The sequence below is a fragment of the Dromiciops gliroides genome, chromosome 1, assembly GCF_019393635.1.
Source record: "Dromiciops gliroides isolate mDroGli1 chromosome 1, mDroGli1.pri, whole genome shotgun sequence".
In the NCBI taxonomy this organism is placed as follows: Eukaryota; Metazoa; Chordata; class Mammalia; order Microbiotheria; family Microbiotheriidae; genus Dromiciops; species Dromiciops gliroides.
Window position 1 is genome coordinate 729,361,496 of NC_057861.1, and position 18,169 is coordinate 729,379,664.

Below are 18,169 nucleotides of genomic sequence, written 5' to 3' on the forward strand. Positions count from 1 at the left end.
CCACGTTAGCTCTCTTTCTCAAATCCCTGAAAGTACAGGTACAAATGATCTTTTCTTCCCTGTACTTGTCTTGATATCTTGCCCATTTAGAGGGGGATCTTTTATAAGGCCATGAATTGCACATAAGTCTATAGTCAAACTATTGACAGTTAAGCCTGTGTTCTTCACACGGACATGATAGTCCTTAATCCATCTTGATATATTTGTGCTTGAATTCCCACAAGCCTCAAATGCATTCACTCATCTCTACCTCAGAGTTTCTATCTTCCTTTCAGATTCAGGTCACACACCATAGTGATGTGGTGGTAGTGGGGGGGGGGGGTGTTAATTGATCAGATTGATCATGAGTCGTCCCAAACAATTACAAGACTCAATGACTCAGTTCCCCAAGTTTTATTGCAATACTGTGAGTGAGCACAGGGAAACCACCATGGAGATAGGTGTCTCAAATAGGGGGAAGAAAGATGGTTATATTTATAGCAAGAAAGAAATTAATTATCACCTCATCATTATCACAATCTCCACCTTGGGGAGGTACAGGGGAGGGTTTATCCTAATTTGGAGTTCCTGAGGGCTTAAGCCAACCCCCCAGGCAGGTACCTTTTTCCCTGGAGGTGTGTTTTGGGGGTTTACATGTCATAAGGTGACTCTAAGGACACATTTGGCCTTCTCTGTGCATGTTTCCAAGGACATGCTTAAACGTGTCAATCTCAGAGGGTCTCTGTCTTTTTGTTATCTCTTTACTTAGATCTGGTTTCTAGGCGTCCTGTCATCAAGGAACATTAATAGCTATTAATGGTTAATGGTCCCTGGTTACTGCCTGTTGATGGTGAGGGTTGATAGGGACAAACCCTCTTGGTTACTGTAAGAACACAAACCTAAGTTTCTCTGTTAAGCCTTTTAGGTACTATTGATAGGTTATCTCTTAACCCTTTTAGCCTCCTCCATCAATAGTATGCATGAAACTTTTTCTGACCTCACCTAAATGCCAGTAACCTCTTTCCCAAACAATCTTGTCTTTAATGACTATGTATTTTTTGGTATTTATTAACATATAAACCTTTAATAAATAAATACAATTTATTCATATATGACCTTTTTTAGATATGTGGATGTCTGTGTATACATGTATGTATACATACTGTGCTAAAATAATGGATTTAGCAGATTCTCTGGGACCCACCTGGAGATTTAAACTGATTGAATTAGATAAGGCGACTGACAGTTGACTGCTTACTAGAGTGTAAGGACTTCAGGCTGGTACTTAAGGGTACTTAAGAAAGTAATTGTTCTCAGAAGCTAGCAACTTTGAAATTTGACCACCTTTGGGCCCGGTCAACCAATCAGCTTGAAGAACCTCCCATTTCTGGAAGGGGAACAGGAAGGAGGAATCGGAGGCTGCCCAGAGAGCTGAGCTCTTTTGGCTGGAGAGATCCTGGTGATGGCAAAGAGGACTTCAGAAGTGGAAGCTAGGGAAATTTAGGATCATCAGGTTATAGGAACTCTGTTCTCAATCTTTCTCTTTCTTTTATTATCTTTCAATAAACCCTTAAAAACCTAAATTCGTTTATCAGTGATTTTAGTCAGTTTCCCCCCAAACTGGGGGGACAGATTAGAACCCACATTTAGAATTTTAAATTACATAATACATACCCATCTACATACAGACAGACCAACCAGATCAAGTCAACAAGCTTCTATTTATTAAGCACATGCTCTGTGTCAGGCACTGTACTACAGATACAAATACAAGTTAAAACAAATGGTCCCTGCCCTCAAGGAGCTTACATTTTAATAAGAGGAGACAATACAAAAATACATAAAATAAATGTATTTGTCATCTCCCCCATTAAAATGGAAATGCCTTGCAAGTGGAAATTGTTCCATTCTTTCTTCTTGTGTCCCCAGCATAATGGCTAGCACATAGTAGGTGCTTAATAACTACATGCTAATTGATTAATAATATGTCAGGTAGCATGCTAAGCACTGGGGATCCAAAGGCCAAAATGAAAGAGCCTACTGTTTCCTAATGGACAAACTCTCCAACCCATTTTCAATTCTCCAACTCTCTTTTGGGTACTCCACCTCTGTAAAGAAAAACCACTGGGCAACCCATGGCCAGTATCACACCACCTCGATGCACAGCCAAACAGGGGCTCTGGTTTCTCATGACTCACACCAATTTGAGAGAGAAACATTCTTCTCAGCCCCCCCTCCCCCAGTGCTGCAGCCACTCTATCATCAAATGTATTATTTATAAGGCCAGGCACAAACACTTGAAGACCACTTGGGAGCCAAAGCTTTCCCACTCAGTCTCCATAAAGAACCTGCCTCCACCAACCAGTTTTATCATCCCAGGATGACAAAAATAGGCAGTCCCCAAGGCCTCAATCCTACACAGAAGGAAATGCCAGAGCAAACAGAGACCTGCTCAATGTAATCTCAAAGATTGCGCTATCAAAAGCAGGGCAGAGAGAGTGGGAGAGCAGAAATACATTAATTTGCATGAGAAAAGACCAGGGCTGCATTTATAGGCCAGTCTTGGCTTCTAGCCAAGGGAAAGCCCCGACTGCCTCCAATGCTGAAGGATTGACTTGGGTGAGCCTGGGGCCCTTAAACCCCACCTGGAGTCGGAAAAAACAAATCTCAGTGGACTGCCTCAGAGTCTGATTATGCAGTTCTTACTCAGCAAAAGTCTTAAAGAATAAGAGAGAGAGGCAGTAAGCTTAACGCATGGAGAGCTGGTCTCAGAGCCAGCCAGGAAAATTTGGGTTTTCTCTGGCACACATCATATCAGCTGTGTGACCCTGGGCAAATCACTTTACCTCTCTGTGCTCCAAACTATAAATTGCAGAGAATGTGCAAACCAATTTTCTCCTGGGAGTTTCTTCATGGAGAGTTCCCTCTCCTAATGAAATCACAAGCACAGCCCTAGAGGGTTAGAACCAACCTAGCATTAAGTAGATACAGGGTGAGTCCCTCACAGACAAATAAATGGTACTGGGCTGCAAATACATTCCATGTTAGAGGCATTATCTGATTTTTTTAAATTATAATAATCAGGATGACATGGGGCCTAGGATAAATGAGAAGAAATTTCTTCTGTGAGAAGCAAAACCAAAGATGACCAGATAACAGAACAGACATATGGAGGAATCAAGGGACTATTAAAGTTTAGATTGACCAACTAGACATCAGGACGGACATACCTAAGAAGTAAAGGGAGATAAAATTCTATAATAGGAAAGTCAATTAGGTGTGGCTACTATCTGGCCTTCAGCTAAGAGACAGAGATAACCCTAAACATGAGGACCATCATTTCAAAAAAAAAAAAAATATCCCACTTGACTCTCAGGAATGTGGTAAGCATCCAGGCTTTCCCCACCACACCCCAAAAAGGAACTTTCCATTTTCAAGTAGACACCCCATCTATCCTTTATAAAAGCTTTTGCCTGGGGCAGCTAGGTGGTGCAGTGGATAGAGCACCGGCCCTGGAGTCAGGAGGACCTGAGTTCAAATCTGGCCTCAGACACTTAACACTAGCTGTGTGACCCTGGGCAAGTCACTTAACCCCAATTGCCTCACTTAAAAAAAAAAGAAAAGAAAAGAAAAGCTTTTGCCTTCCTTATATTTTGGGAGGAGGATGTTTCTAAACCATGGGGGGAGGGGGAGTGAAGTCTTTGACTTCCCACTCGGTCACTTTCTCCAAATAAAAGTTCTCTTTAATTCTCTGGACTGTGTGAGAAACCCCCACAATTTTTCCTATGATATAGGAGAAGAAAGCCGGAGACCAAAACTCCTCTGAATTCCTCCTCTGCTGAGGGTTGGGATGGGACGAGGGGACAATAAATAAGGAAATGCAGTGGTGGTGGAAGAAGGAAGTTTAAGAAAGTGAACCTACTTTGTTCTCATTCAGGTTTTACATCGAGAGCATATCATTTCTGAAGGATAAAACCACTGTGGAGCTCTTTTTCCTGAATGCAAAGTCCTGTGTGCATAAGGTAAGTACCATGCTTGTTAATTTCTTGGTGTTCATTAATTTCATTATGCAAATCCTGTGAACTTTAAATATGGTGGGAGGGGATAGATTCCTACTTATTATTCATCTTCATCCAAAGAAAACCAGGTTGAGTCCCGGGGTCTTTCCGATTAAGGTACAGCATTTGCATTAATATGAGATCACTCAAAGGTTGAATGGAAAATGGGACCATCTGGGGGTAGAATAACAGAACATGCCCAATTACCACTATTGTAAATAGAGTCTCTAGCCAGTGCTGTGAATAGCCAGTGACGTCCTGATGACATATTAATCAGGCTTGAGAGAATAATTATTATTCATTGAAACTCAGACTGGAAGGCTTCTTCCTCGGGTAAGTCTCTCATTCTTTACTATGGCTTGGCTGACTTCTGGTTTCTATTCAAACTCTGCCCTTGGAAATTTGCAAGCACTTGACCTTAATGTTGTAGGTGTCAGACAATATGGTTTTCGTTCTATAGGCATCAGAGAGGACATCATTTCTTTCCTCCCTCTTGTAAGAAAGACAACTTTCCCTGACATCAGGAGCCTGATTATCAGTCTTTCTCTTAAAAGGAATTCTGCCTGTTCAAGCACTCTGAGGGATTGGTTGGTACCTGAAAATCTGTAGATGAAATGCAGAGTTTACACATTGGGGCCAACACAACTAATGAACTACAATCGACAATTATGTGATATTTGGGCACCTATACAGGAGAATACAACTGCCTATTGTAATACTTCCTTCCCTTAGCTGGCTGGGTCCCAACAAAAACATCTCCCATTCTCTCTTTCCTTCTTTGTTAAGTAATTGTGGGGGATGGGTGATAAAGAGGAAGGGAGTCAAAAGGGCATTTACTTTTCTGACATTTCTCTTGTTGTTGGGTATCTTAAACCCATTTTTGGAAGGGAAACAGAAGAGAATGTTTTTGTAAATTCCACTTCCATGTTAGAGAATCAAAGTTCTCTGGGACTCTGCCCCAGGTTTCATAAATATAGGACAGTTGACATTTTGGGGGAAGTGAAATTGCAAGCAAGTGGAATGGTGAAGAGTATAGCAGCAGATTTAATATATAGTAATCAGTTTATAAACGTTTTTTAGTTGACCGAATATAGCCCTTGCACCTGGGTCCATAGGACACAGCCTGTTTACAAGACCCCAGTTGGGGAGAAGCAAATAAACATTTATATAACACCTACTATGTGCCAAGCATACTAAGCCCTTTACAAATATTATTTCATTTGATCCTCACAATAACCCTGAAAGCAAGAGCTGCTTTGGGGGCTGTGATGATCTCTATTTTACAACTGAGGAAACTGAGGCAAATCTCCATAACTTGCCCAGTGTCACACAGCTAGTAAATGTCTGAGGCTGAATTTGAACTCATGTTTTCCTCATTCCAGGTCAAGTGCTTTATCCTCTTTGATATCTAGCTGCTCTAGGCAAAGGAGTAATTTTAAGCATACTCCACACAAGCAATATGTCTCAGGAATTTCAACTACCAGAGTAAACAAGTTTTATGAGACAAAATTCCTACACTTGACAACACATGTGGGTGTCTCATGGACTTGTGGGTGGGTGGCTAGACTTGCTGATGAGTCAACAACTGCTATGGCTACTCAGAGTTTGAGTTTATGGCCAGATGACGAAACAACCCTATATACATTATTCCAGGCCTTGTCACATACAGAGGCTCCTAGAAAAGTGACTCTTGATAGTCAGCCAAACAATCATCATTTACTGAGTCCCTACTCTGTGTGGGCACCATGCTAGGAGCTGGGACTATAAAGATAAAGGTAGAGCAATCCCTGCCTTCAAGGAGCTAATATTCTAAATGTATGTTACATCTGTAGATATCTACAGAACAAATTCAAGGGAAGTTTGGGGGCTGAGGCACCAAGAGCTGGGAGGAACCAGCAAAGGTCTCATGCAGAAGGGGCCACTTGAGATGAGTCTTAAACAAAACCAGTGCTCCTGACAAGGAAGCCTCTCCACTTACACTTAAACAGGGGCTTGAAGACAAGAAAGGAGCTCAGAGGGTTCTCTTAAAGTGACTACATGTGAATTTTTTACAAATTACTTATCACATGTTATTTCCCTAACTCTTCCTCCCTCCAACTACATATATGGATGGATGGATATATGTATGAGTGAATATGTATACACATACATATGTGTGTGAATGTATAATTTTTTGTTTGGATTGCTTTGTATCTTTCACATCTAGCATAGTACCTGGCACATGATAGATGCTTATTAAATGTTTGTTGAATTGAATTATCTACTGCAGCCTGCCAAAGCTTTAACTTGGCATTTAAAGCCCTTACCAAGTCAGCTCCAACCTAATGTTCAAGGCATATTTCTCATTGATCCCTATCATGTCTTCCAACCCAGCCCAACCAGCCTACTTGCAGTCACCCAGATTTTGTGTTCCATCTCCTTCCACCTCCCATCCAGATGCCTTTACACCAGATATGCCTCATCCCTGGAATGATCTCCCTCCTGGTTTCCACCTCTTAAGAGTCTCCAGTTTCCTTCCAGGCTTGGCTCCTGTGCCATCTCTTGTCTGATGCAATCTCTCTGTCCCTGTCACTGTTTCTCTGTCTCTCCCCAACTCCCTCTGTCTCTCTCTCTCTGTCTCTCTCTTTTTGCGGGGCAATGAGGGTTAAGTGACTTGCCCAGGGTCGAATAGCTAGTAATTGTCAAGTGTCTGAGGTCGGATTTGAATTCAGGTCCTTCTGAATCCAGGGCCGGTGCTTTATCCACTGTGCCAGCCTAGCTGCCCCCTGCCCATCTCTCTTTCTCTATGTCTCCCTATATCTGTCTCTCTGTCAGTCTGTTCCATAAGAAGATTGCTGGGGCATAAGGGAGAGAGTCCATAGTTAGGATTTCATCTATTTTTTTTTCTGAAACCAAGGACTGCTTATATCCATTATAACCATGCTACCTGTCTTTATCATCATCTTCCTCCTCTCCTTCTTTCATCATCATACTTAAAGCTTGTTGGATATATTTGGATTGAATTGTTGTTCACTTGTTTTTCAATCATGTATGACTCTTCGTGACCTCATTTGGGGTTTTCTTGGTAAAGATATTAGAGTGGTTTGCTATTTTCTTCTCCAGTTCATCTTACATAGGAGGAACTGAAGCAAAGAGGGTTTAGTGATTTGCCCAAGGTCACACAGCCAATTAGTGTCTGAGACCAGATTTTAACTCAGAAAGATGAGTCTTCCCAATTCCAGCTCCAGTGATCTATTGACCTCGCCACCTAGCTGGATTGAATTGAAAACCATTCATTAGACTCATATAGATTTAGAGCTGAAAGGGACTTTAGGGGCAGCTAGATGGCGCAGTGGATAGAGCACCGGCCCTGGAATTAGGAGGACCTGAGTTCAAATCCAGCCTCAGACACTTAACACTTACTAGCTGTGTGACCCTGGGCAAGTCACTTAACCCCAATTGCCTCACTAAAAAAAAAAAAAAAAAAGAAAGAAAGAAAGTGACTTTAGAGGCAATGTAGTTTCCTTCTGAGGAAACTGAGTCCAGGAGAGAGGAATTGACTTGTTCAAGGTTAGACAGGTGTTAAATGCTACATGTGGATTTCCCTTTCACATATTTTTCTGGTAAGGAATTTGGGTAGTGAAAGAAAGGCTTTTTATCCAAGATTTGGAATGTTGTATAAACATGTGAAGGGATTCCTGGAATTAGAAAAACAAAGCCACCCTCCTCCCCCACATCAGCACACCATTGTAAGCACAGGATGATATGTTACTTATGTTACTGACCTTGATAATGCTATTATTCACGCTGCTTAGGGAATAAACTACAAATGCCGTACAGACATGCTGATGTCCATGTTTTGCCTATCCCTGAATTATGGGAGGGCTTTGGGAGTTCAACCCAGAGCTTGAGAGATAATGCTCATTTTCTTTGGCAGCAGAGGAAATGAAGGTGTCAGTATTCATTTTTTTTTTTTTGCAGGGCAATGGGGGTTAAGTGACTTGCCCAGGGTCACACAGCTAGTAAGTGTCAAGTGTCTGAGGCCAGATTTGAACTCAGGAACTCCTGAATTCAGGGCCGGTGCTTTATCCACTGCGCCACCTGGCTGCCCCCAGTATTCATTTTTGGAGAGGAAAAGAGAAATGGTTTCTCCAATGGATTCTTTGACTAACAATACAATGGGATAAATGGGGAAAGTCTAAATTTGCCGTGAAATTGGACATTTAAAAGTTGCAAAATCTCTCTTTAGTTGAAAATTGCCAGAGTACAGTTTAACACAGCCTCCTGGCAACTCTAATGACTTTCCACCTTGCTCGTATTAAAATGGTAGGGTGATTCCTTCTTCCAAGTGGAGAGGCCATATAACTTATGAGGAAGAATATGTTATGGCTATTCCAAAGACTGAAATAATTCAATGAAGTTCTTTAGTGTGGAGAGGCTGCATTGGGTATATTGGGTATGAGGAGCTAGCCTCTTGAGTCAGAGAGATCTGGATTCAAATAATAGAAGTTGGGACAGCTAGGTGGCACAGTGGACAGAGCATCGGCCCTGGATTCAGTTGTACCTGAGTTCAAATCTAGCCTCAGACACTTAACACTTGCTAGCTGTGTGACCCTGGGCAAGTCACTTAACCCCAATTGCCCCACAAAAAAACCCAAATAATACAAGTCACACCTTCTCAAATGACCCAGACTAGAAGTGTACATGTGGCGGGGTGGGGAATCACCATTCATCTTGACCTATTTCTTGCCACTAGACTCCAATGACTCTAGAGGAGTGAGGCTGATCTGATGACTTTGCACAACCCTACCTCACTTAAATCCAATTCACTCGCAAGTCAAGACATCATCCTCATGATGTCATTGGTCTTCTTCAAGAACAAAAGATGAACAACAAGCCTATAAATTGCTGAACAGCCATTGGTTTGCACTGGGAGATAGATTTTCCTCACCAAGAGTTAGTTCTAGCAATTAAATCATGCATCTAAAAAACAAGAATGAAATTCAGCAGTGTGGTACAGTGAAGTTTGGAGTCAGAAAATTTGGGTTTCAATTCTAGCTCTCCCTCTCACTACCTGTGAAACTTTGGCCAACTCACTTCACTTCTCTCAGCCTCAGTTTCCTCGTCAGTAAAATGAGGGGATTGACCTAGATAACCTCTAAGGCTCCTTTCAGTTCTAAATATGTGATCCTGTGAATTTGCATCTCATATTCAAGCCACTGTATAAGGTGTTGAGGATACAAAAAATAACAGAGTCCCTGCCCTGCATGAGCTTATATTCTAGTGGGAATATATACACAGATAAGGTGTAATACAAGATAATTTGAGTAGGGCCAAAGCAATAGTAATCAATATGATCAGGGAAACCTGCCAAGGATGATATGGCACTTGAATTGAGCTTTGAAGGATTATGAGAATTCTAAGATACAAAGAACATGAGAGAATACATTCCAGGAATGGAAAATAGATTGTAAAAATGAGAGACAGAGACAGAGACAAGAGGCAGATAGAGACAGATAGAGAGAGAAAGACACAGAGGGAAGGAAGGAAGGAAAGAAAGAAGATTAAAGGAGCTAGGAAGAAATTACCTTTCAAATCAATAGATGGGGAAGAGTTCATAACTAAAGAAGAGATAGAGACAATTTTTTCAAATGCAATAAACATTTTTATTTATAGTTTTGGGTTCAAATTTTAATTCCTCCTTCCTTCCCTCCCCTCCCTTCTCTCTGAGGTGACAAGCAATCAGATATGGATTATACATGTATGATTATGTAAAACATTACCATATTTATCATTTTGTACAAGAAAACTTGATTAAAAGAAAGAAATGAAAGTGAAAAATAGCATACTTCTGCCTGTTCCATCAATATTAATTCTTTCTCTGGAGGTAGATAGTATGTTTCATCAATAGTCCTTTGAGATTATCTTGGATCATTGTATTATTGACAATAGTCAACTCATTCATAATTCTTCATCAAACAATATTGCTGTCTCTGTGTACAATCTTCTCTTGCTTCTGCTCAATTCACTATACATCATTTCATACATATCTTTCCAGGCTTTTCTGAAGTCAATTCTTAGCTACCACAAAAAGAGCTACTATAAATATTTTTGTACAAATAGGTCTTTTTTTCTTTTTGGGGATGTCTTTGGGATATAAACCTAGTAGTAGTGTTGGGGGATCAAAGTGTATGCACAGTTCTATAGTACTTTGGGCATAGTTCCAAATTGGATAGAGACAATTTTGATCATGCAAATTTAAAAAACTTTTGCACAAACAAATATAAGGTAGTTAAAATTAGAAGAGAAAGAGGTAACTAAGGGAAAAATCTTTAGAACAAGTTTCTCTAAGAAAAAGTCACATAGCCAAGATATATAATGAAATGATTGAAATCAGTAAGTCTAGGGGGCAGCTAGGTGGTGTAGTGGATAAAGCACCAGCCCTGGATTCAAGAGTACCTGAGTTCAAATTCGGCCTCAGACACTTGACACTTACTAGCTGTATGACCCTGGGCAAGTCACTTAACCCCCATTGCCCCGACAAAAAACAAACAAACAAACAAACAAAGAAATCAGTAAGTCTAAGAATCATTTCCCTATGGAGAAATGTCAAAGGGTATGAATAATAAGTTTTCAAAGATAGAAGTCCAAGCTATCAACCCTAAGGAGGGAAAATGCTCCCAATCACAGTTAGAGAAATTAAAATTAAGGCAACTCTGAGATTCCACCTTCTACCTTTCAGATTCACAAAGAGAACAAAAGAAGAAAGCAAATGTTGGAGGAGCTTCAGGAAAACAGGCATACTAGTGCTCTGTTGGTAGAGCTGGGAATAGGAGAACTGACTATCCAAGGGGAATGGGAAAGGGAATAAGCATTTATATATAGACTCTGCTATGTGCTAAGGGCTGCACTAAGGGCTTTGCAAATATTCATCTTCTTAAGAGCTAGGTGCTACTAATAGCCTTATTTTACAATTGACTTTAAACAACTTAACCAAAGTAGCTATTAAGTGTCCTGGACTGGATTTGAACTCAGGTCTTCCTGACTCCAGACCCAGTGCTCTATCCATTGTAAACACCTACCTGCCTCAATGCTAACATTAGAGAGAAACACAACTGTAAAAGGTGTTAGAATTCTGATTAATTCAATGATAAACCATGAATGAAAAAAGATGAAACAGCCAAGTACTTCTTATCAGAGAGGTGATTAATTTAAAACCAGTAAGAGACATACATTTTCAGGCAACTATCATTTTTGCCAGACCATGCATCTGTTTATTAAGATTTATGTTTCATTTTCATTTTTGTTGCAAATTAATGAGGAAAAAATATATGGAAAAATCTAGGGGAAAAAACAAAGTAAAATAATATCAATAAAAATTGTTTAAAAAAAAAGAAAAGAATTTATGGATACAGGAAATTTAACATCAGTTTGGGGGAAGAGGCAGTAATTGGCTTTGGCTGTAATGTAGAAGACTCCATTAGAGATGGAGTGTCTTGTGTAAGGAACAAAAAGGAGGCCTGTGATATTGTATCATAGAGTGCTTGGAGAGGGGTGAGGTACGCGAAGATTGCTTTGTATTAGACTGTGAAGGGCTATAAATGCAACGCTAAGGATTCTGTACTTCATCTCAAAGGCAATAGGAAATTACCGAAGGTTTTTTAACTGGGGAACAAAATGCTTATTTTGTTGTTGTTCAATCATGTTCCACTTTTCATGACGCCATTTGGGGTTTTCTTGGCAAAGATATTGGAATGGTTTGCCATTTCCTCCTCCAGTTCATTTTATGGATGAGGAACTGAGACAGAGGGGATGAAGTGACTTGCCCAGGATCACGCAGCTAGTAAGTGCCTGAGCTCATGCTTGAACTCTGATCTTCCTGACTGCAGGCTAGGCACTTTATGCCCTGAGCCACCTAGGTGCCCCTATATATTTATACCTTATTTTGGAATGAATTTGAAGATGAATTTGAAAGGGTACCACTGGAAGCCTAGAGACCAGTTAGAAGGCTCTTAAAATGGTCTTGATGTTATTAGGTCCTGAACTAGGAAACAGATCTAGTGAGTGCTAATGATACTTGTGTATAAGGATGGGGCTCCACTGATTGACTGATTGATCCTACCCACTTAAGAACATTTCTTATAACTTGTTTTTCTGCAGGGCAATTGGGGTTGCCCCAAGAACATTTCTTGACTAAATCAACCAATCAGAGTGAATAGGGCTTGTACACCTCCTTTAATCAAAGTCATTTGTGAGAGACTTGACTATATCCCTAAGCAATTTGTTTAAGAGAAAGACTATCGCAAAACCAGATCGAGATTTTTTAAGTCTAGAGACAGAGCAGAAAAAACGGGGGTTTATGCAGAGCTGAGAAAGGAGATCAGCAGCCCCAGGCAGGCAGCAAAAGGATAAACAGAAGATAAAACTGAGCTGTGGCAAAGAAGAGAGCTTATTAAGGAGGACTATTAACTGATGCTACCAGTGTACCCATGTGCTCAAGGACTGAGGAAGATTCCAAGGAAGGGTTTGTTCTTTTGCCAACTTCTCCTGGTGCCTACCTGGCCATATAGACTAATTTAATCTGCTGTTTTGTTGCCATAGCCTGTATTTTTCCTCAGCCAGAGGTTAACTTGAAAGACAGACAAGACAGATAGACAGAAAGACAAGACAGACAGATGAATAGATTGCTAGATTCATAGACAGGCAATGACAGATAAGGAATATTGGTGATAATTCCAAAGAAAAGTGATTAGTTTGAAAGGGGATCAGGAAAGACTTTTTGTAGAAGTGGAATTTTAACTGGGATATGAGGAAAATAAAGGAAGTGGAACAGTGGAGATGAGAAGGGAGAAAATTCCAGGCATCGGAGGGAGGCAGCCAGTGAAAATGTGAAGTTGAGAGATGGAGCGTCTTGTGCAAGGAACAGTAAGGAGGCCCATGTCATTGTATCATAGAGTCCATGGAAAGGGGGGAGGTATAAGAAGGCTGGGAAGGTAGAAAGGAGCCACATTATGAAGGACTTTGAGTGCCTGTGTAACCCTAGACAAGTCACTTAACCCTCATTGCCCCATCCCCCCCCCCAAAAAAAGTAACTGCGAGAATTAAGTGACATTCTTCTAATCACATGTTTGTGAATTGGACATGATGAATGTCTCTGCTTTCTGTTCATTTGCTTGAGTACTGTATTTCTACATCAAGTACAATATTTAGTGATGGACTAATTTTTTCTTCCAAACAAAAAAAGAAACCAAGAGACACATTTAAATAGGAAAACCTAACCAGGTCTATGGGGAGACCTGTGTTCAGGGAGAAAAGCGGGACAAAGGTTTTTTTGGCACAGATCTTCTAATCTTAACAAGGGCCGCTTGACACCAAATTTTAATTGCAAATATTTCTTGAAGAACAGCCAGTGAGGACCCCTGAATACAATCAACCATTCAGAGTTCCATGGACTTATAGCAACCTAGAATAATGAAATGTTGGAATGAGTCCACCTCTTTTCTGACCTTCCTATTTTGTAGCTACCAGAGGACCAACAAGGACCAAACTGATTTGCCCAGTCACATAGATGATAAGTGGCAAAGTTGGGATTTGAATTGAGATCTGTGGAGTCCCTATGATAGATAATGTTTGCTACTACTTCCCCCTCTGTTCTTTTAAAGAGTAACTATACAGGTATCACGCATATCCTGTGGCACTTCACCTTCTTTCCAACACAGGTACAACAATTCATGCAGGGGCTTTAATAGGACGTTTTTAGAGCATTTGATCAATTCAGCTGTGATACCGTCTACACCCAGAGCTTTTCCACATCTTAGGGAGCTAATGGCATTCTCAAGTTCCTCAAGTGTGGGTACATTGTCCAACCCCTGTAGTACAGGAAAGGACTCCATGATGTTTAAAGCTGATTCTGTGATAGAATTTCTGACGGTGTACAACTCAGAAAAGTGCTCTACCCATCTTTCCATTTGCTTAACTCTGTCCGTAATGAACTCTCCAGTGCTGAACTTGAGGGGAGCTGTCTTGCTCTGAGTGGGTCTGCAAGCTTTCTTGATGCCTTCGTACATTCTTCTGATGTTTCCCGTGTCAGCAGCAACCTGTATTTCCTCACTGAGCTCAACCCAATATTCATTTACACACTGCCTCTCGATTTGCTGAGCATTTCTTCTCGCAGCATGTTGTTTCTGAAGAGCACTTTCATTCGGGGAGCGTTTGTATTCAATGAGTGCGCTGCGCTTGGCCTCAATGAAAGGATTCATTTCACTGCACTTGGCTTCAAACCAGTCATTCGTTTTGCTGGTCCTCTTCCCAACGACATCAAGAGCAAGTCTGTGGACACTCTCATGTATCTGTTTCCATTTTTCAGCAGCCGATGTAGCAGAGGAAGACGTGATCAATGCATTCTTGAGAGATCTCAAAAATTGATCCACCTTGCTGAGATTCATGGTTTTGCTAGTGTCAATATGAGATCACCCTGTTGGTTTAAGGTGATGCAATGTTTTGGGCCAGAGCCGCATTTTACAACAAACTAATGAGTGATCAGTGTCACAGTTGGCACTGTGATATGACCGCGTGTTAAGAATGTACTTGAGAGCAGACCACCAGGTTATTATTAAGTCCAATTAGTGCCAATGTTGTGATCTGGGATGTCTTCATGATATTTTGTACTGTGGCTTGGACTTATAAAATGAGTTGGACACACACAAATCATGGCAAGCGCAAAATTCCAACAGTCTTTGCTAACAACTACAGAGGAATTTCACTTCTCAGTGTTGTTGGGAAAATGTTTGCCAAGGTCATCTTGCTAAGACTGCGTAAACTTGCTGACCGTGTTTACTGCGAACTGCAATGTGGCTTTCGAGCAGGGAGGGCAACTATCGATATGATTTTCTCGCTTCACCAATTGCAAGAAAAGTACAGAGAACAAAGAAAACCCTTCTTCATTGCCTTCTTAGACCTGACCAAAGCATTTGATATGGTTAACAGAGAAGATCTTTTTGAAATTCTCTCGAGAATTGGTTGCCCTCCTAAACTCCATAGCCTCATTCGCTCCTTTCATTGCAACATGCAGAGTGTTGTACAGTTTGAAGGCAACACCTCTGATGCATTCAGCATAAACAGTGGAGTCAAGCAAGGATGCGTGCTTACTCCCATGCTGTTTGGAATTTTCTTCTCCATGCTGTTGCATCATGCTTTTGGTTCATCAACTGATGACATCTATCTGCATTCCCGGTTGGACGGAGGCCTGTTCAACGTTTCACATCTGAGATCCCAAACAAGAGTGAAGGTAGCACCCTTAGAGGCCTGCTTTTCTACTGATGATGCTGCACTGGCCTGTCACTCAGAGGGTGAATTGCAGACCTGGATGGATCACTTTCTCCAAGTCTGAAAAAGATGAAAGCCATGTGTCAGAGTGCGATGTCGCCTCCATTGATGCACATCGTAGCTACCAGTTGGATGTCATAAGCCAATTCTCGTATCTTGGCTCTATTGTCAGTGGACAATTGTGCGCTTGATTCTGAGATCAATCGAGGAAAGGGAAAACTACTTCAACATGGCTAACTTGCCATGTGTGCTGGCTAAAACAGTAAACTGACAAGACGAACCAAATTTGCTGTCTATAGAGCATGCATCCTGAGTCATTACTTTATGCAGCGAAACATGGACTATGTATACTAGACAACAAAAGAAGCTTAACAGCTTCCACATGCGCTGGCCTTCAGCTCATCCTTGGCATTCTTGGTCAGATAGGGAAACACCAACACAAGAAGTGCTCCAACGTGCACAACTTCCGAACATCTACATGGTTGCTGAAAACAAAGACAGCTGCGGCGGGGTTCAGTCATGTGCACTGCATGCAAGACGGGCGCATTCCTAAAGACCTACTCTATGGCAAGTTAGCCTCAGGCCAAAGACCTGCTGGGCGCCCCCAGCTTTGATACAGAGACGTAGCAAATGAGATGTGAGGCTCTGGGGAATAGACATCGACAGCTGGGAGGAGATGGCCCAAGGACCATGCCTGTGGAGTTCAGTACTCAGAACAGCTTGCACACAGCTGAATGGGCCTTCAAGCTCAGGAGGAAAGAAAAACGAATGAGACGCAGGAACGGATGGGCAACAGAGAGCACAGTTTTCCAATGTCCTTCATTGCGCAGGAGCTGCAGCGCCCATATCGGACTGCACAGCCACACTGTGGCCTGTGGCTTTTCAAGGTGCTGATCCATGGCGTCCGCGACGGGTGGAAGCCTACTACTACTACTACTACAACTTCCCCCTAAACATATACACACTAGGGTAGATGTCCAGGTTCTTCGATTACAGAAAACTCCCACCTGAACCTTAGTGGTTTTCTCTGAGTGAACAGAGCCATATATGCCTTTCTCCACTATAGACCCTCCTATACCACTTGACCCTCACTCCTCTGAGGTATCATTTGAGTCTTGAGGCTCCATCTCGAGTTGTGTCTTCCCCTTTTGGGGGTTTTCTTTGCAAAGTGCTGGAATGGTTTGCCAGTTCTTTCTCCAGCTCATTTTACAGATGCGAAACTGGAAGTAATGGAATTAAGTGACTGCCCAGGGTCACACAGCTAAGTAAGTGCCCAAGGTCACTTTTGAACGGAGGTCTTCCTGACTCTAGACACTGCATGCACTAGCTTGCGCCCACTCTACCTCACCAACAAACAATTGATATTCATTTTAAGACAAACTTTTGTAAACCTTCCAATGCTGCCAAGAAAAGACTTAATGTGGTAAAGAGTTAACTTTGTGGGGGAGGGAGCAATCAGTCTTTGAGCTGGGCTAAATCTTGCCTCAGGACTAAAGTACACACTTCACTTGTTAAAGAAAGCATTATGTTCATTTTGTCAGCAACAGCTGAGCTGTTGATCTGGCTTCCTAGGCAGCAACTTTGTTCCGGGTTCAATATAAATAGATAGCAAATCAAGATGGGAAAGAACATGCTTTTATTGTAACCAACTGTATCTAATTACTCTCCCTTTTCTTAACCTAACAATCTTGGTTTTCATGTTCTTTGAGGTGATAAGAAGGAAACAGTAAACCAATATATCAGTAATCCCATAATTATGGAGCAAATGTATCATTCAGCTGTGTGTGTGTGTGTGTGTGTGTGTGTGTGTGTGTGTGTGTGTATGTGACACTTTATCACTCTGATTCTCAACCAGAGACCTTGTTTGGCATGATCTTTCATCAGCAAAGCAGCATCCTGGCCTTTCTTCCCCACCCAAGCTCTCACCACACTGGCATGATGAAGCATGGCATATTGTCCATCATGTGCCATTTTGAGGAATGAACTGTTTGACATATTTGTCACAGAACTCCTTTCCCGAACCAGTACCATTCTCCCTCATTAGGGTGTGGACATATTATTTCAATGGTAGCATAAGCTCAGGTAGGTTTTACTGTGTTGGAAAGGCTTCTAATATGGTGGGGTAGGCGGACTGGGATTGCTGTCCCAGAGCCAGGATGGCCATGAGGTAATGAATTCCTTGGGCCATGACAAGATGTGTTTCTTATATGTACTCAATTTAAAACTGTGTCTATGTGGATGAAGTAAAGAGCTCCACATTGGCTTATTCAGCTAATTAAAAGCTCTGCAGTCAAGAGTAATTGATTGGTTTACCTTTTATATAGGTTGCCGACCTACATCAATTAAATCTACTCAAGGCCCTGAATTCCTCTAGAAAGCTGGTCTTAATGGAGTTTTGGCTTCGAAAATGCATCTTTATATGTTACTGAATGCAAGCTGCAACATAGTATACCAACAAAAAAGCATATGGAGTGTGTAAAACTGGGGTTGGAAATGTCCTGCAAAAGGAAATATTTTACAAATTGACAATCAGCATTGTCTAAATAATGGCCAGAAAAATCTAAACTCTTAGAAGTCTAAGTTTATTTTATGTTTACTACTAAAGAGGGGACTGGATGCTTATAAAGAAACAAAAGCAGCCCTAATTCCTCTAGTGTTTGCTAAGCTGAAAACACCTGATGGCCCTGAAGCTTTGTTTTAGTACCTAGTTTTAACCCCTCCATACTCAAACTGGTAGTGTTTCAACATCATTGCAGTTGAAATGGCTTTCTTCCCTCCCTCTCCTCCACCCCCCAACAAAATGGTAGCCAAAATACAGGTAATAAAAG

The 18,169-nt window shown here is 41.4% G+C and overlaps 1 protein-coding gene across 2 annotated transcripts in view; it reads left to right on the forward strand.

Annotated features, from left to right (window-relative positions):
- The window catches only part of FRMD4B (FERM domain containing 4B), a 367,590-nt gene that overhangs the window by 248,415 nt on the left and 101,006 nt on the right, over positions 1 to 18,169 (forward strand). For both annotated transcript variants that reach the window (XM_043977894.1, XM_043977893.1), the window contains one exon: positions 3,917 to 4,001. In XM_043977894.1, coding sequence (XP_043833829.1) covers positions 3,917 to 4,001 — 85 coding nt within the window. The remainder of the gene's footprint in view (positions 1 to 3,916; positions 4,002 to 18,169) is intronic.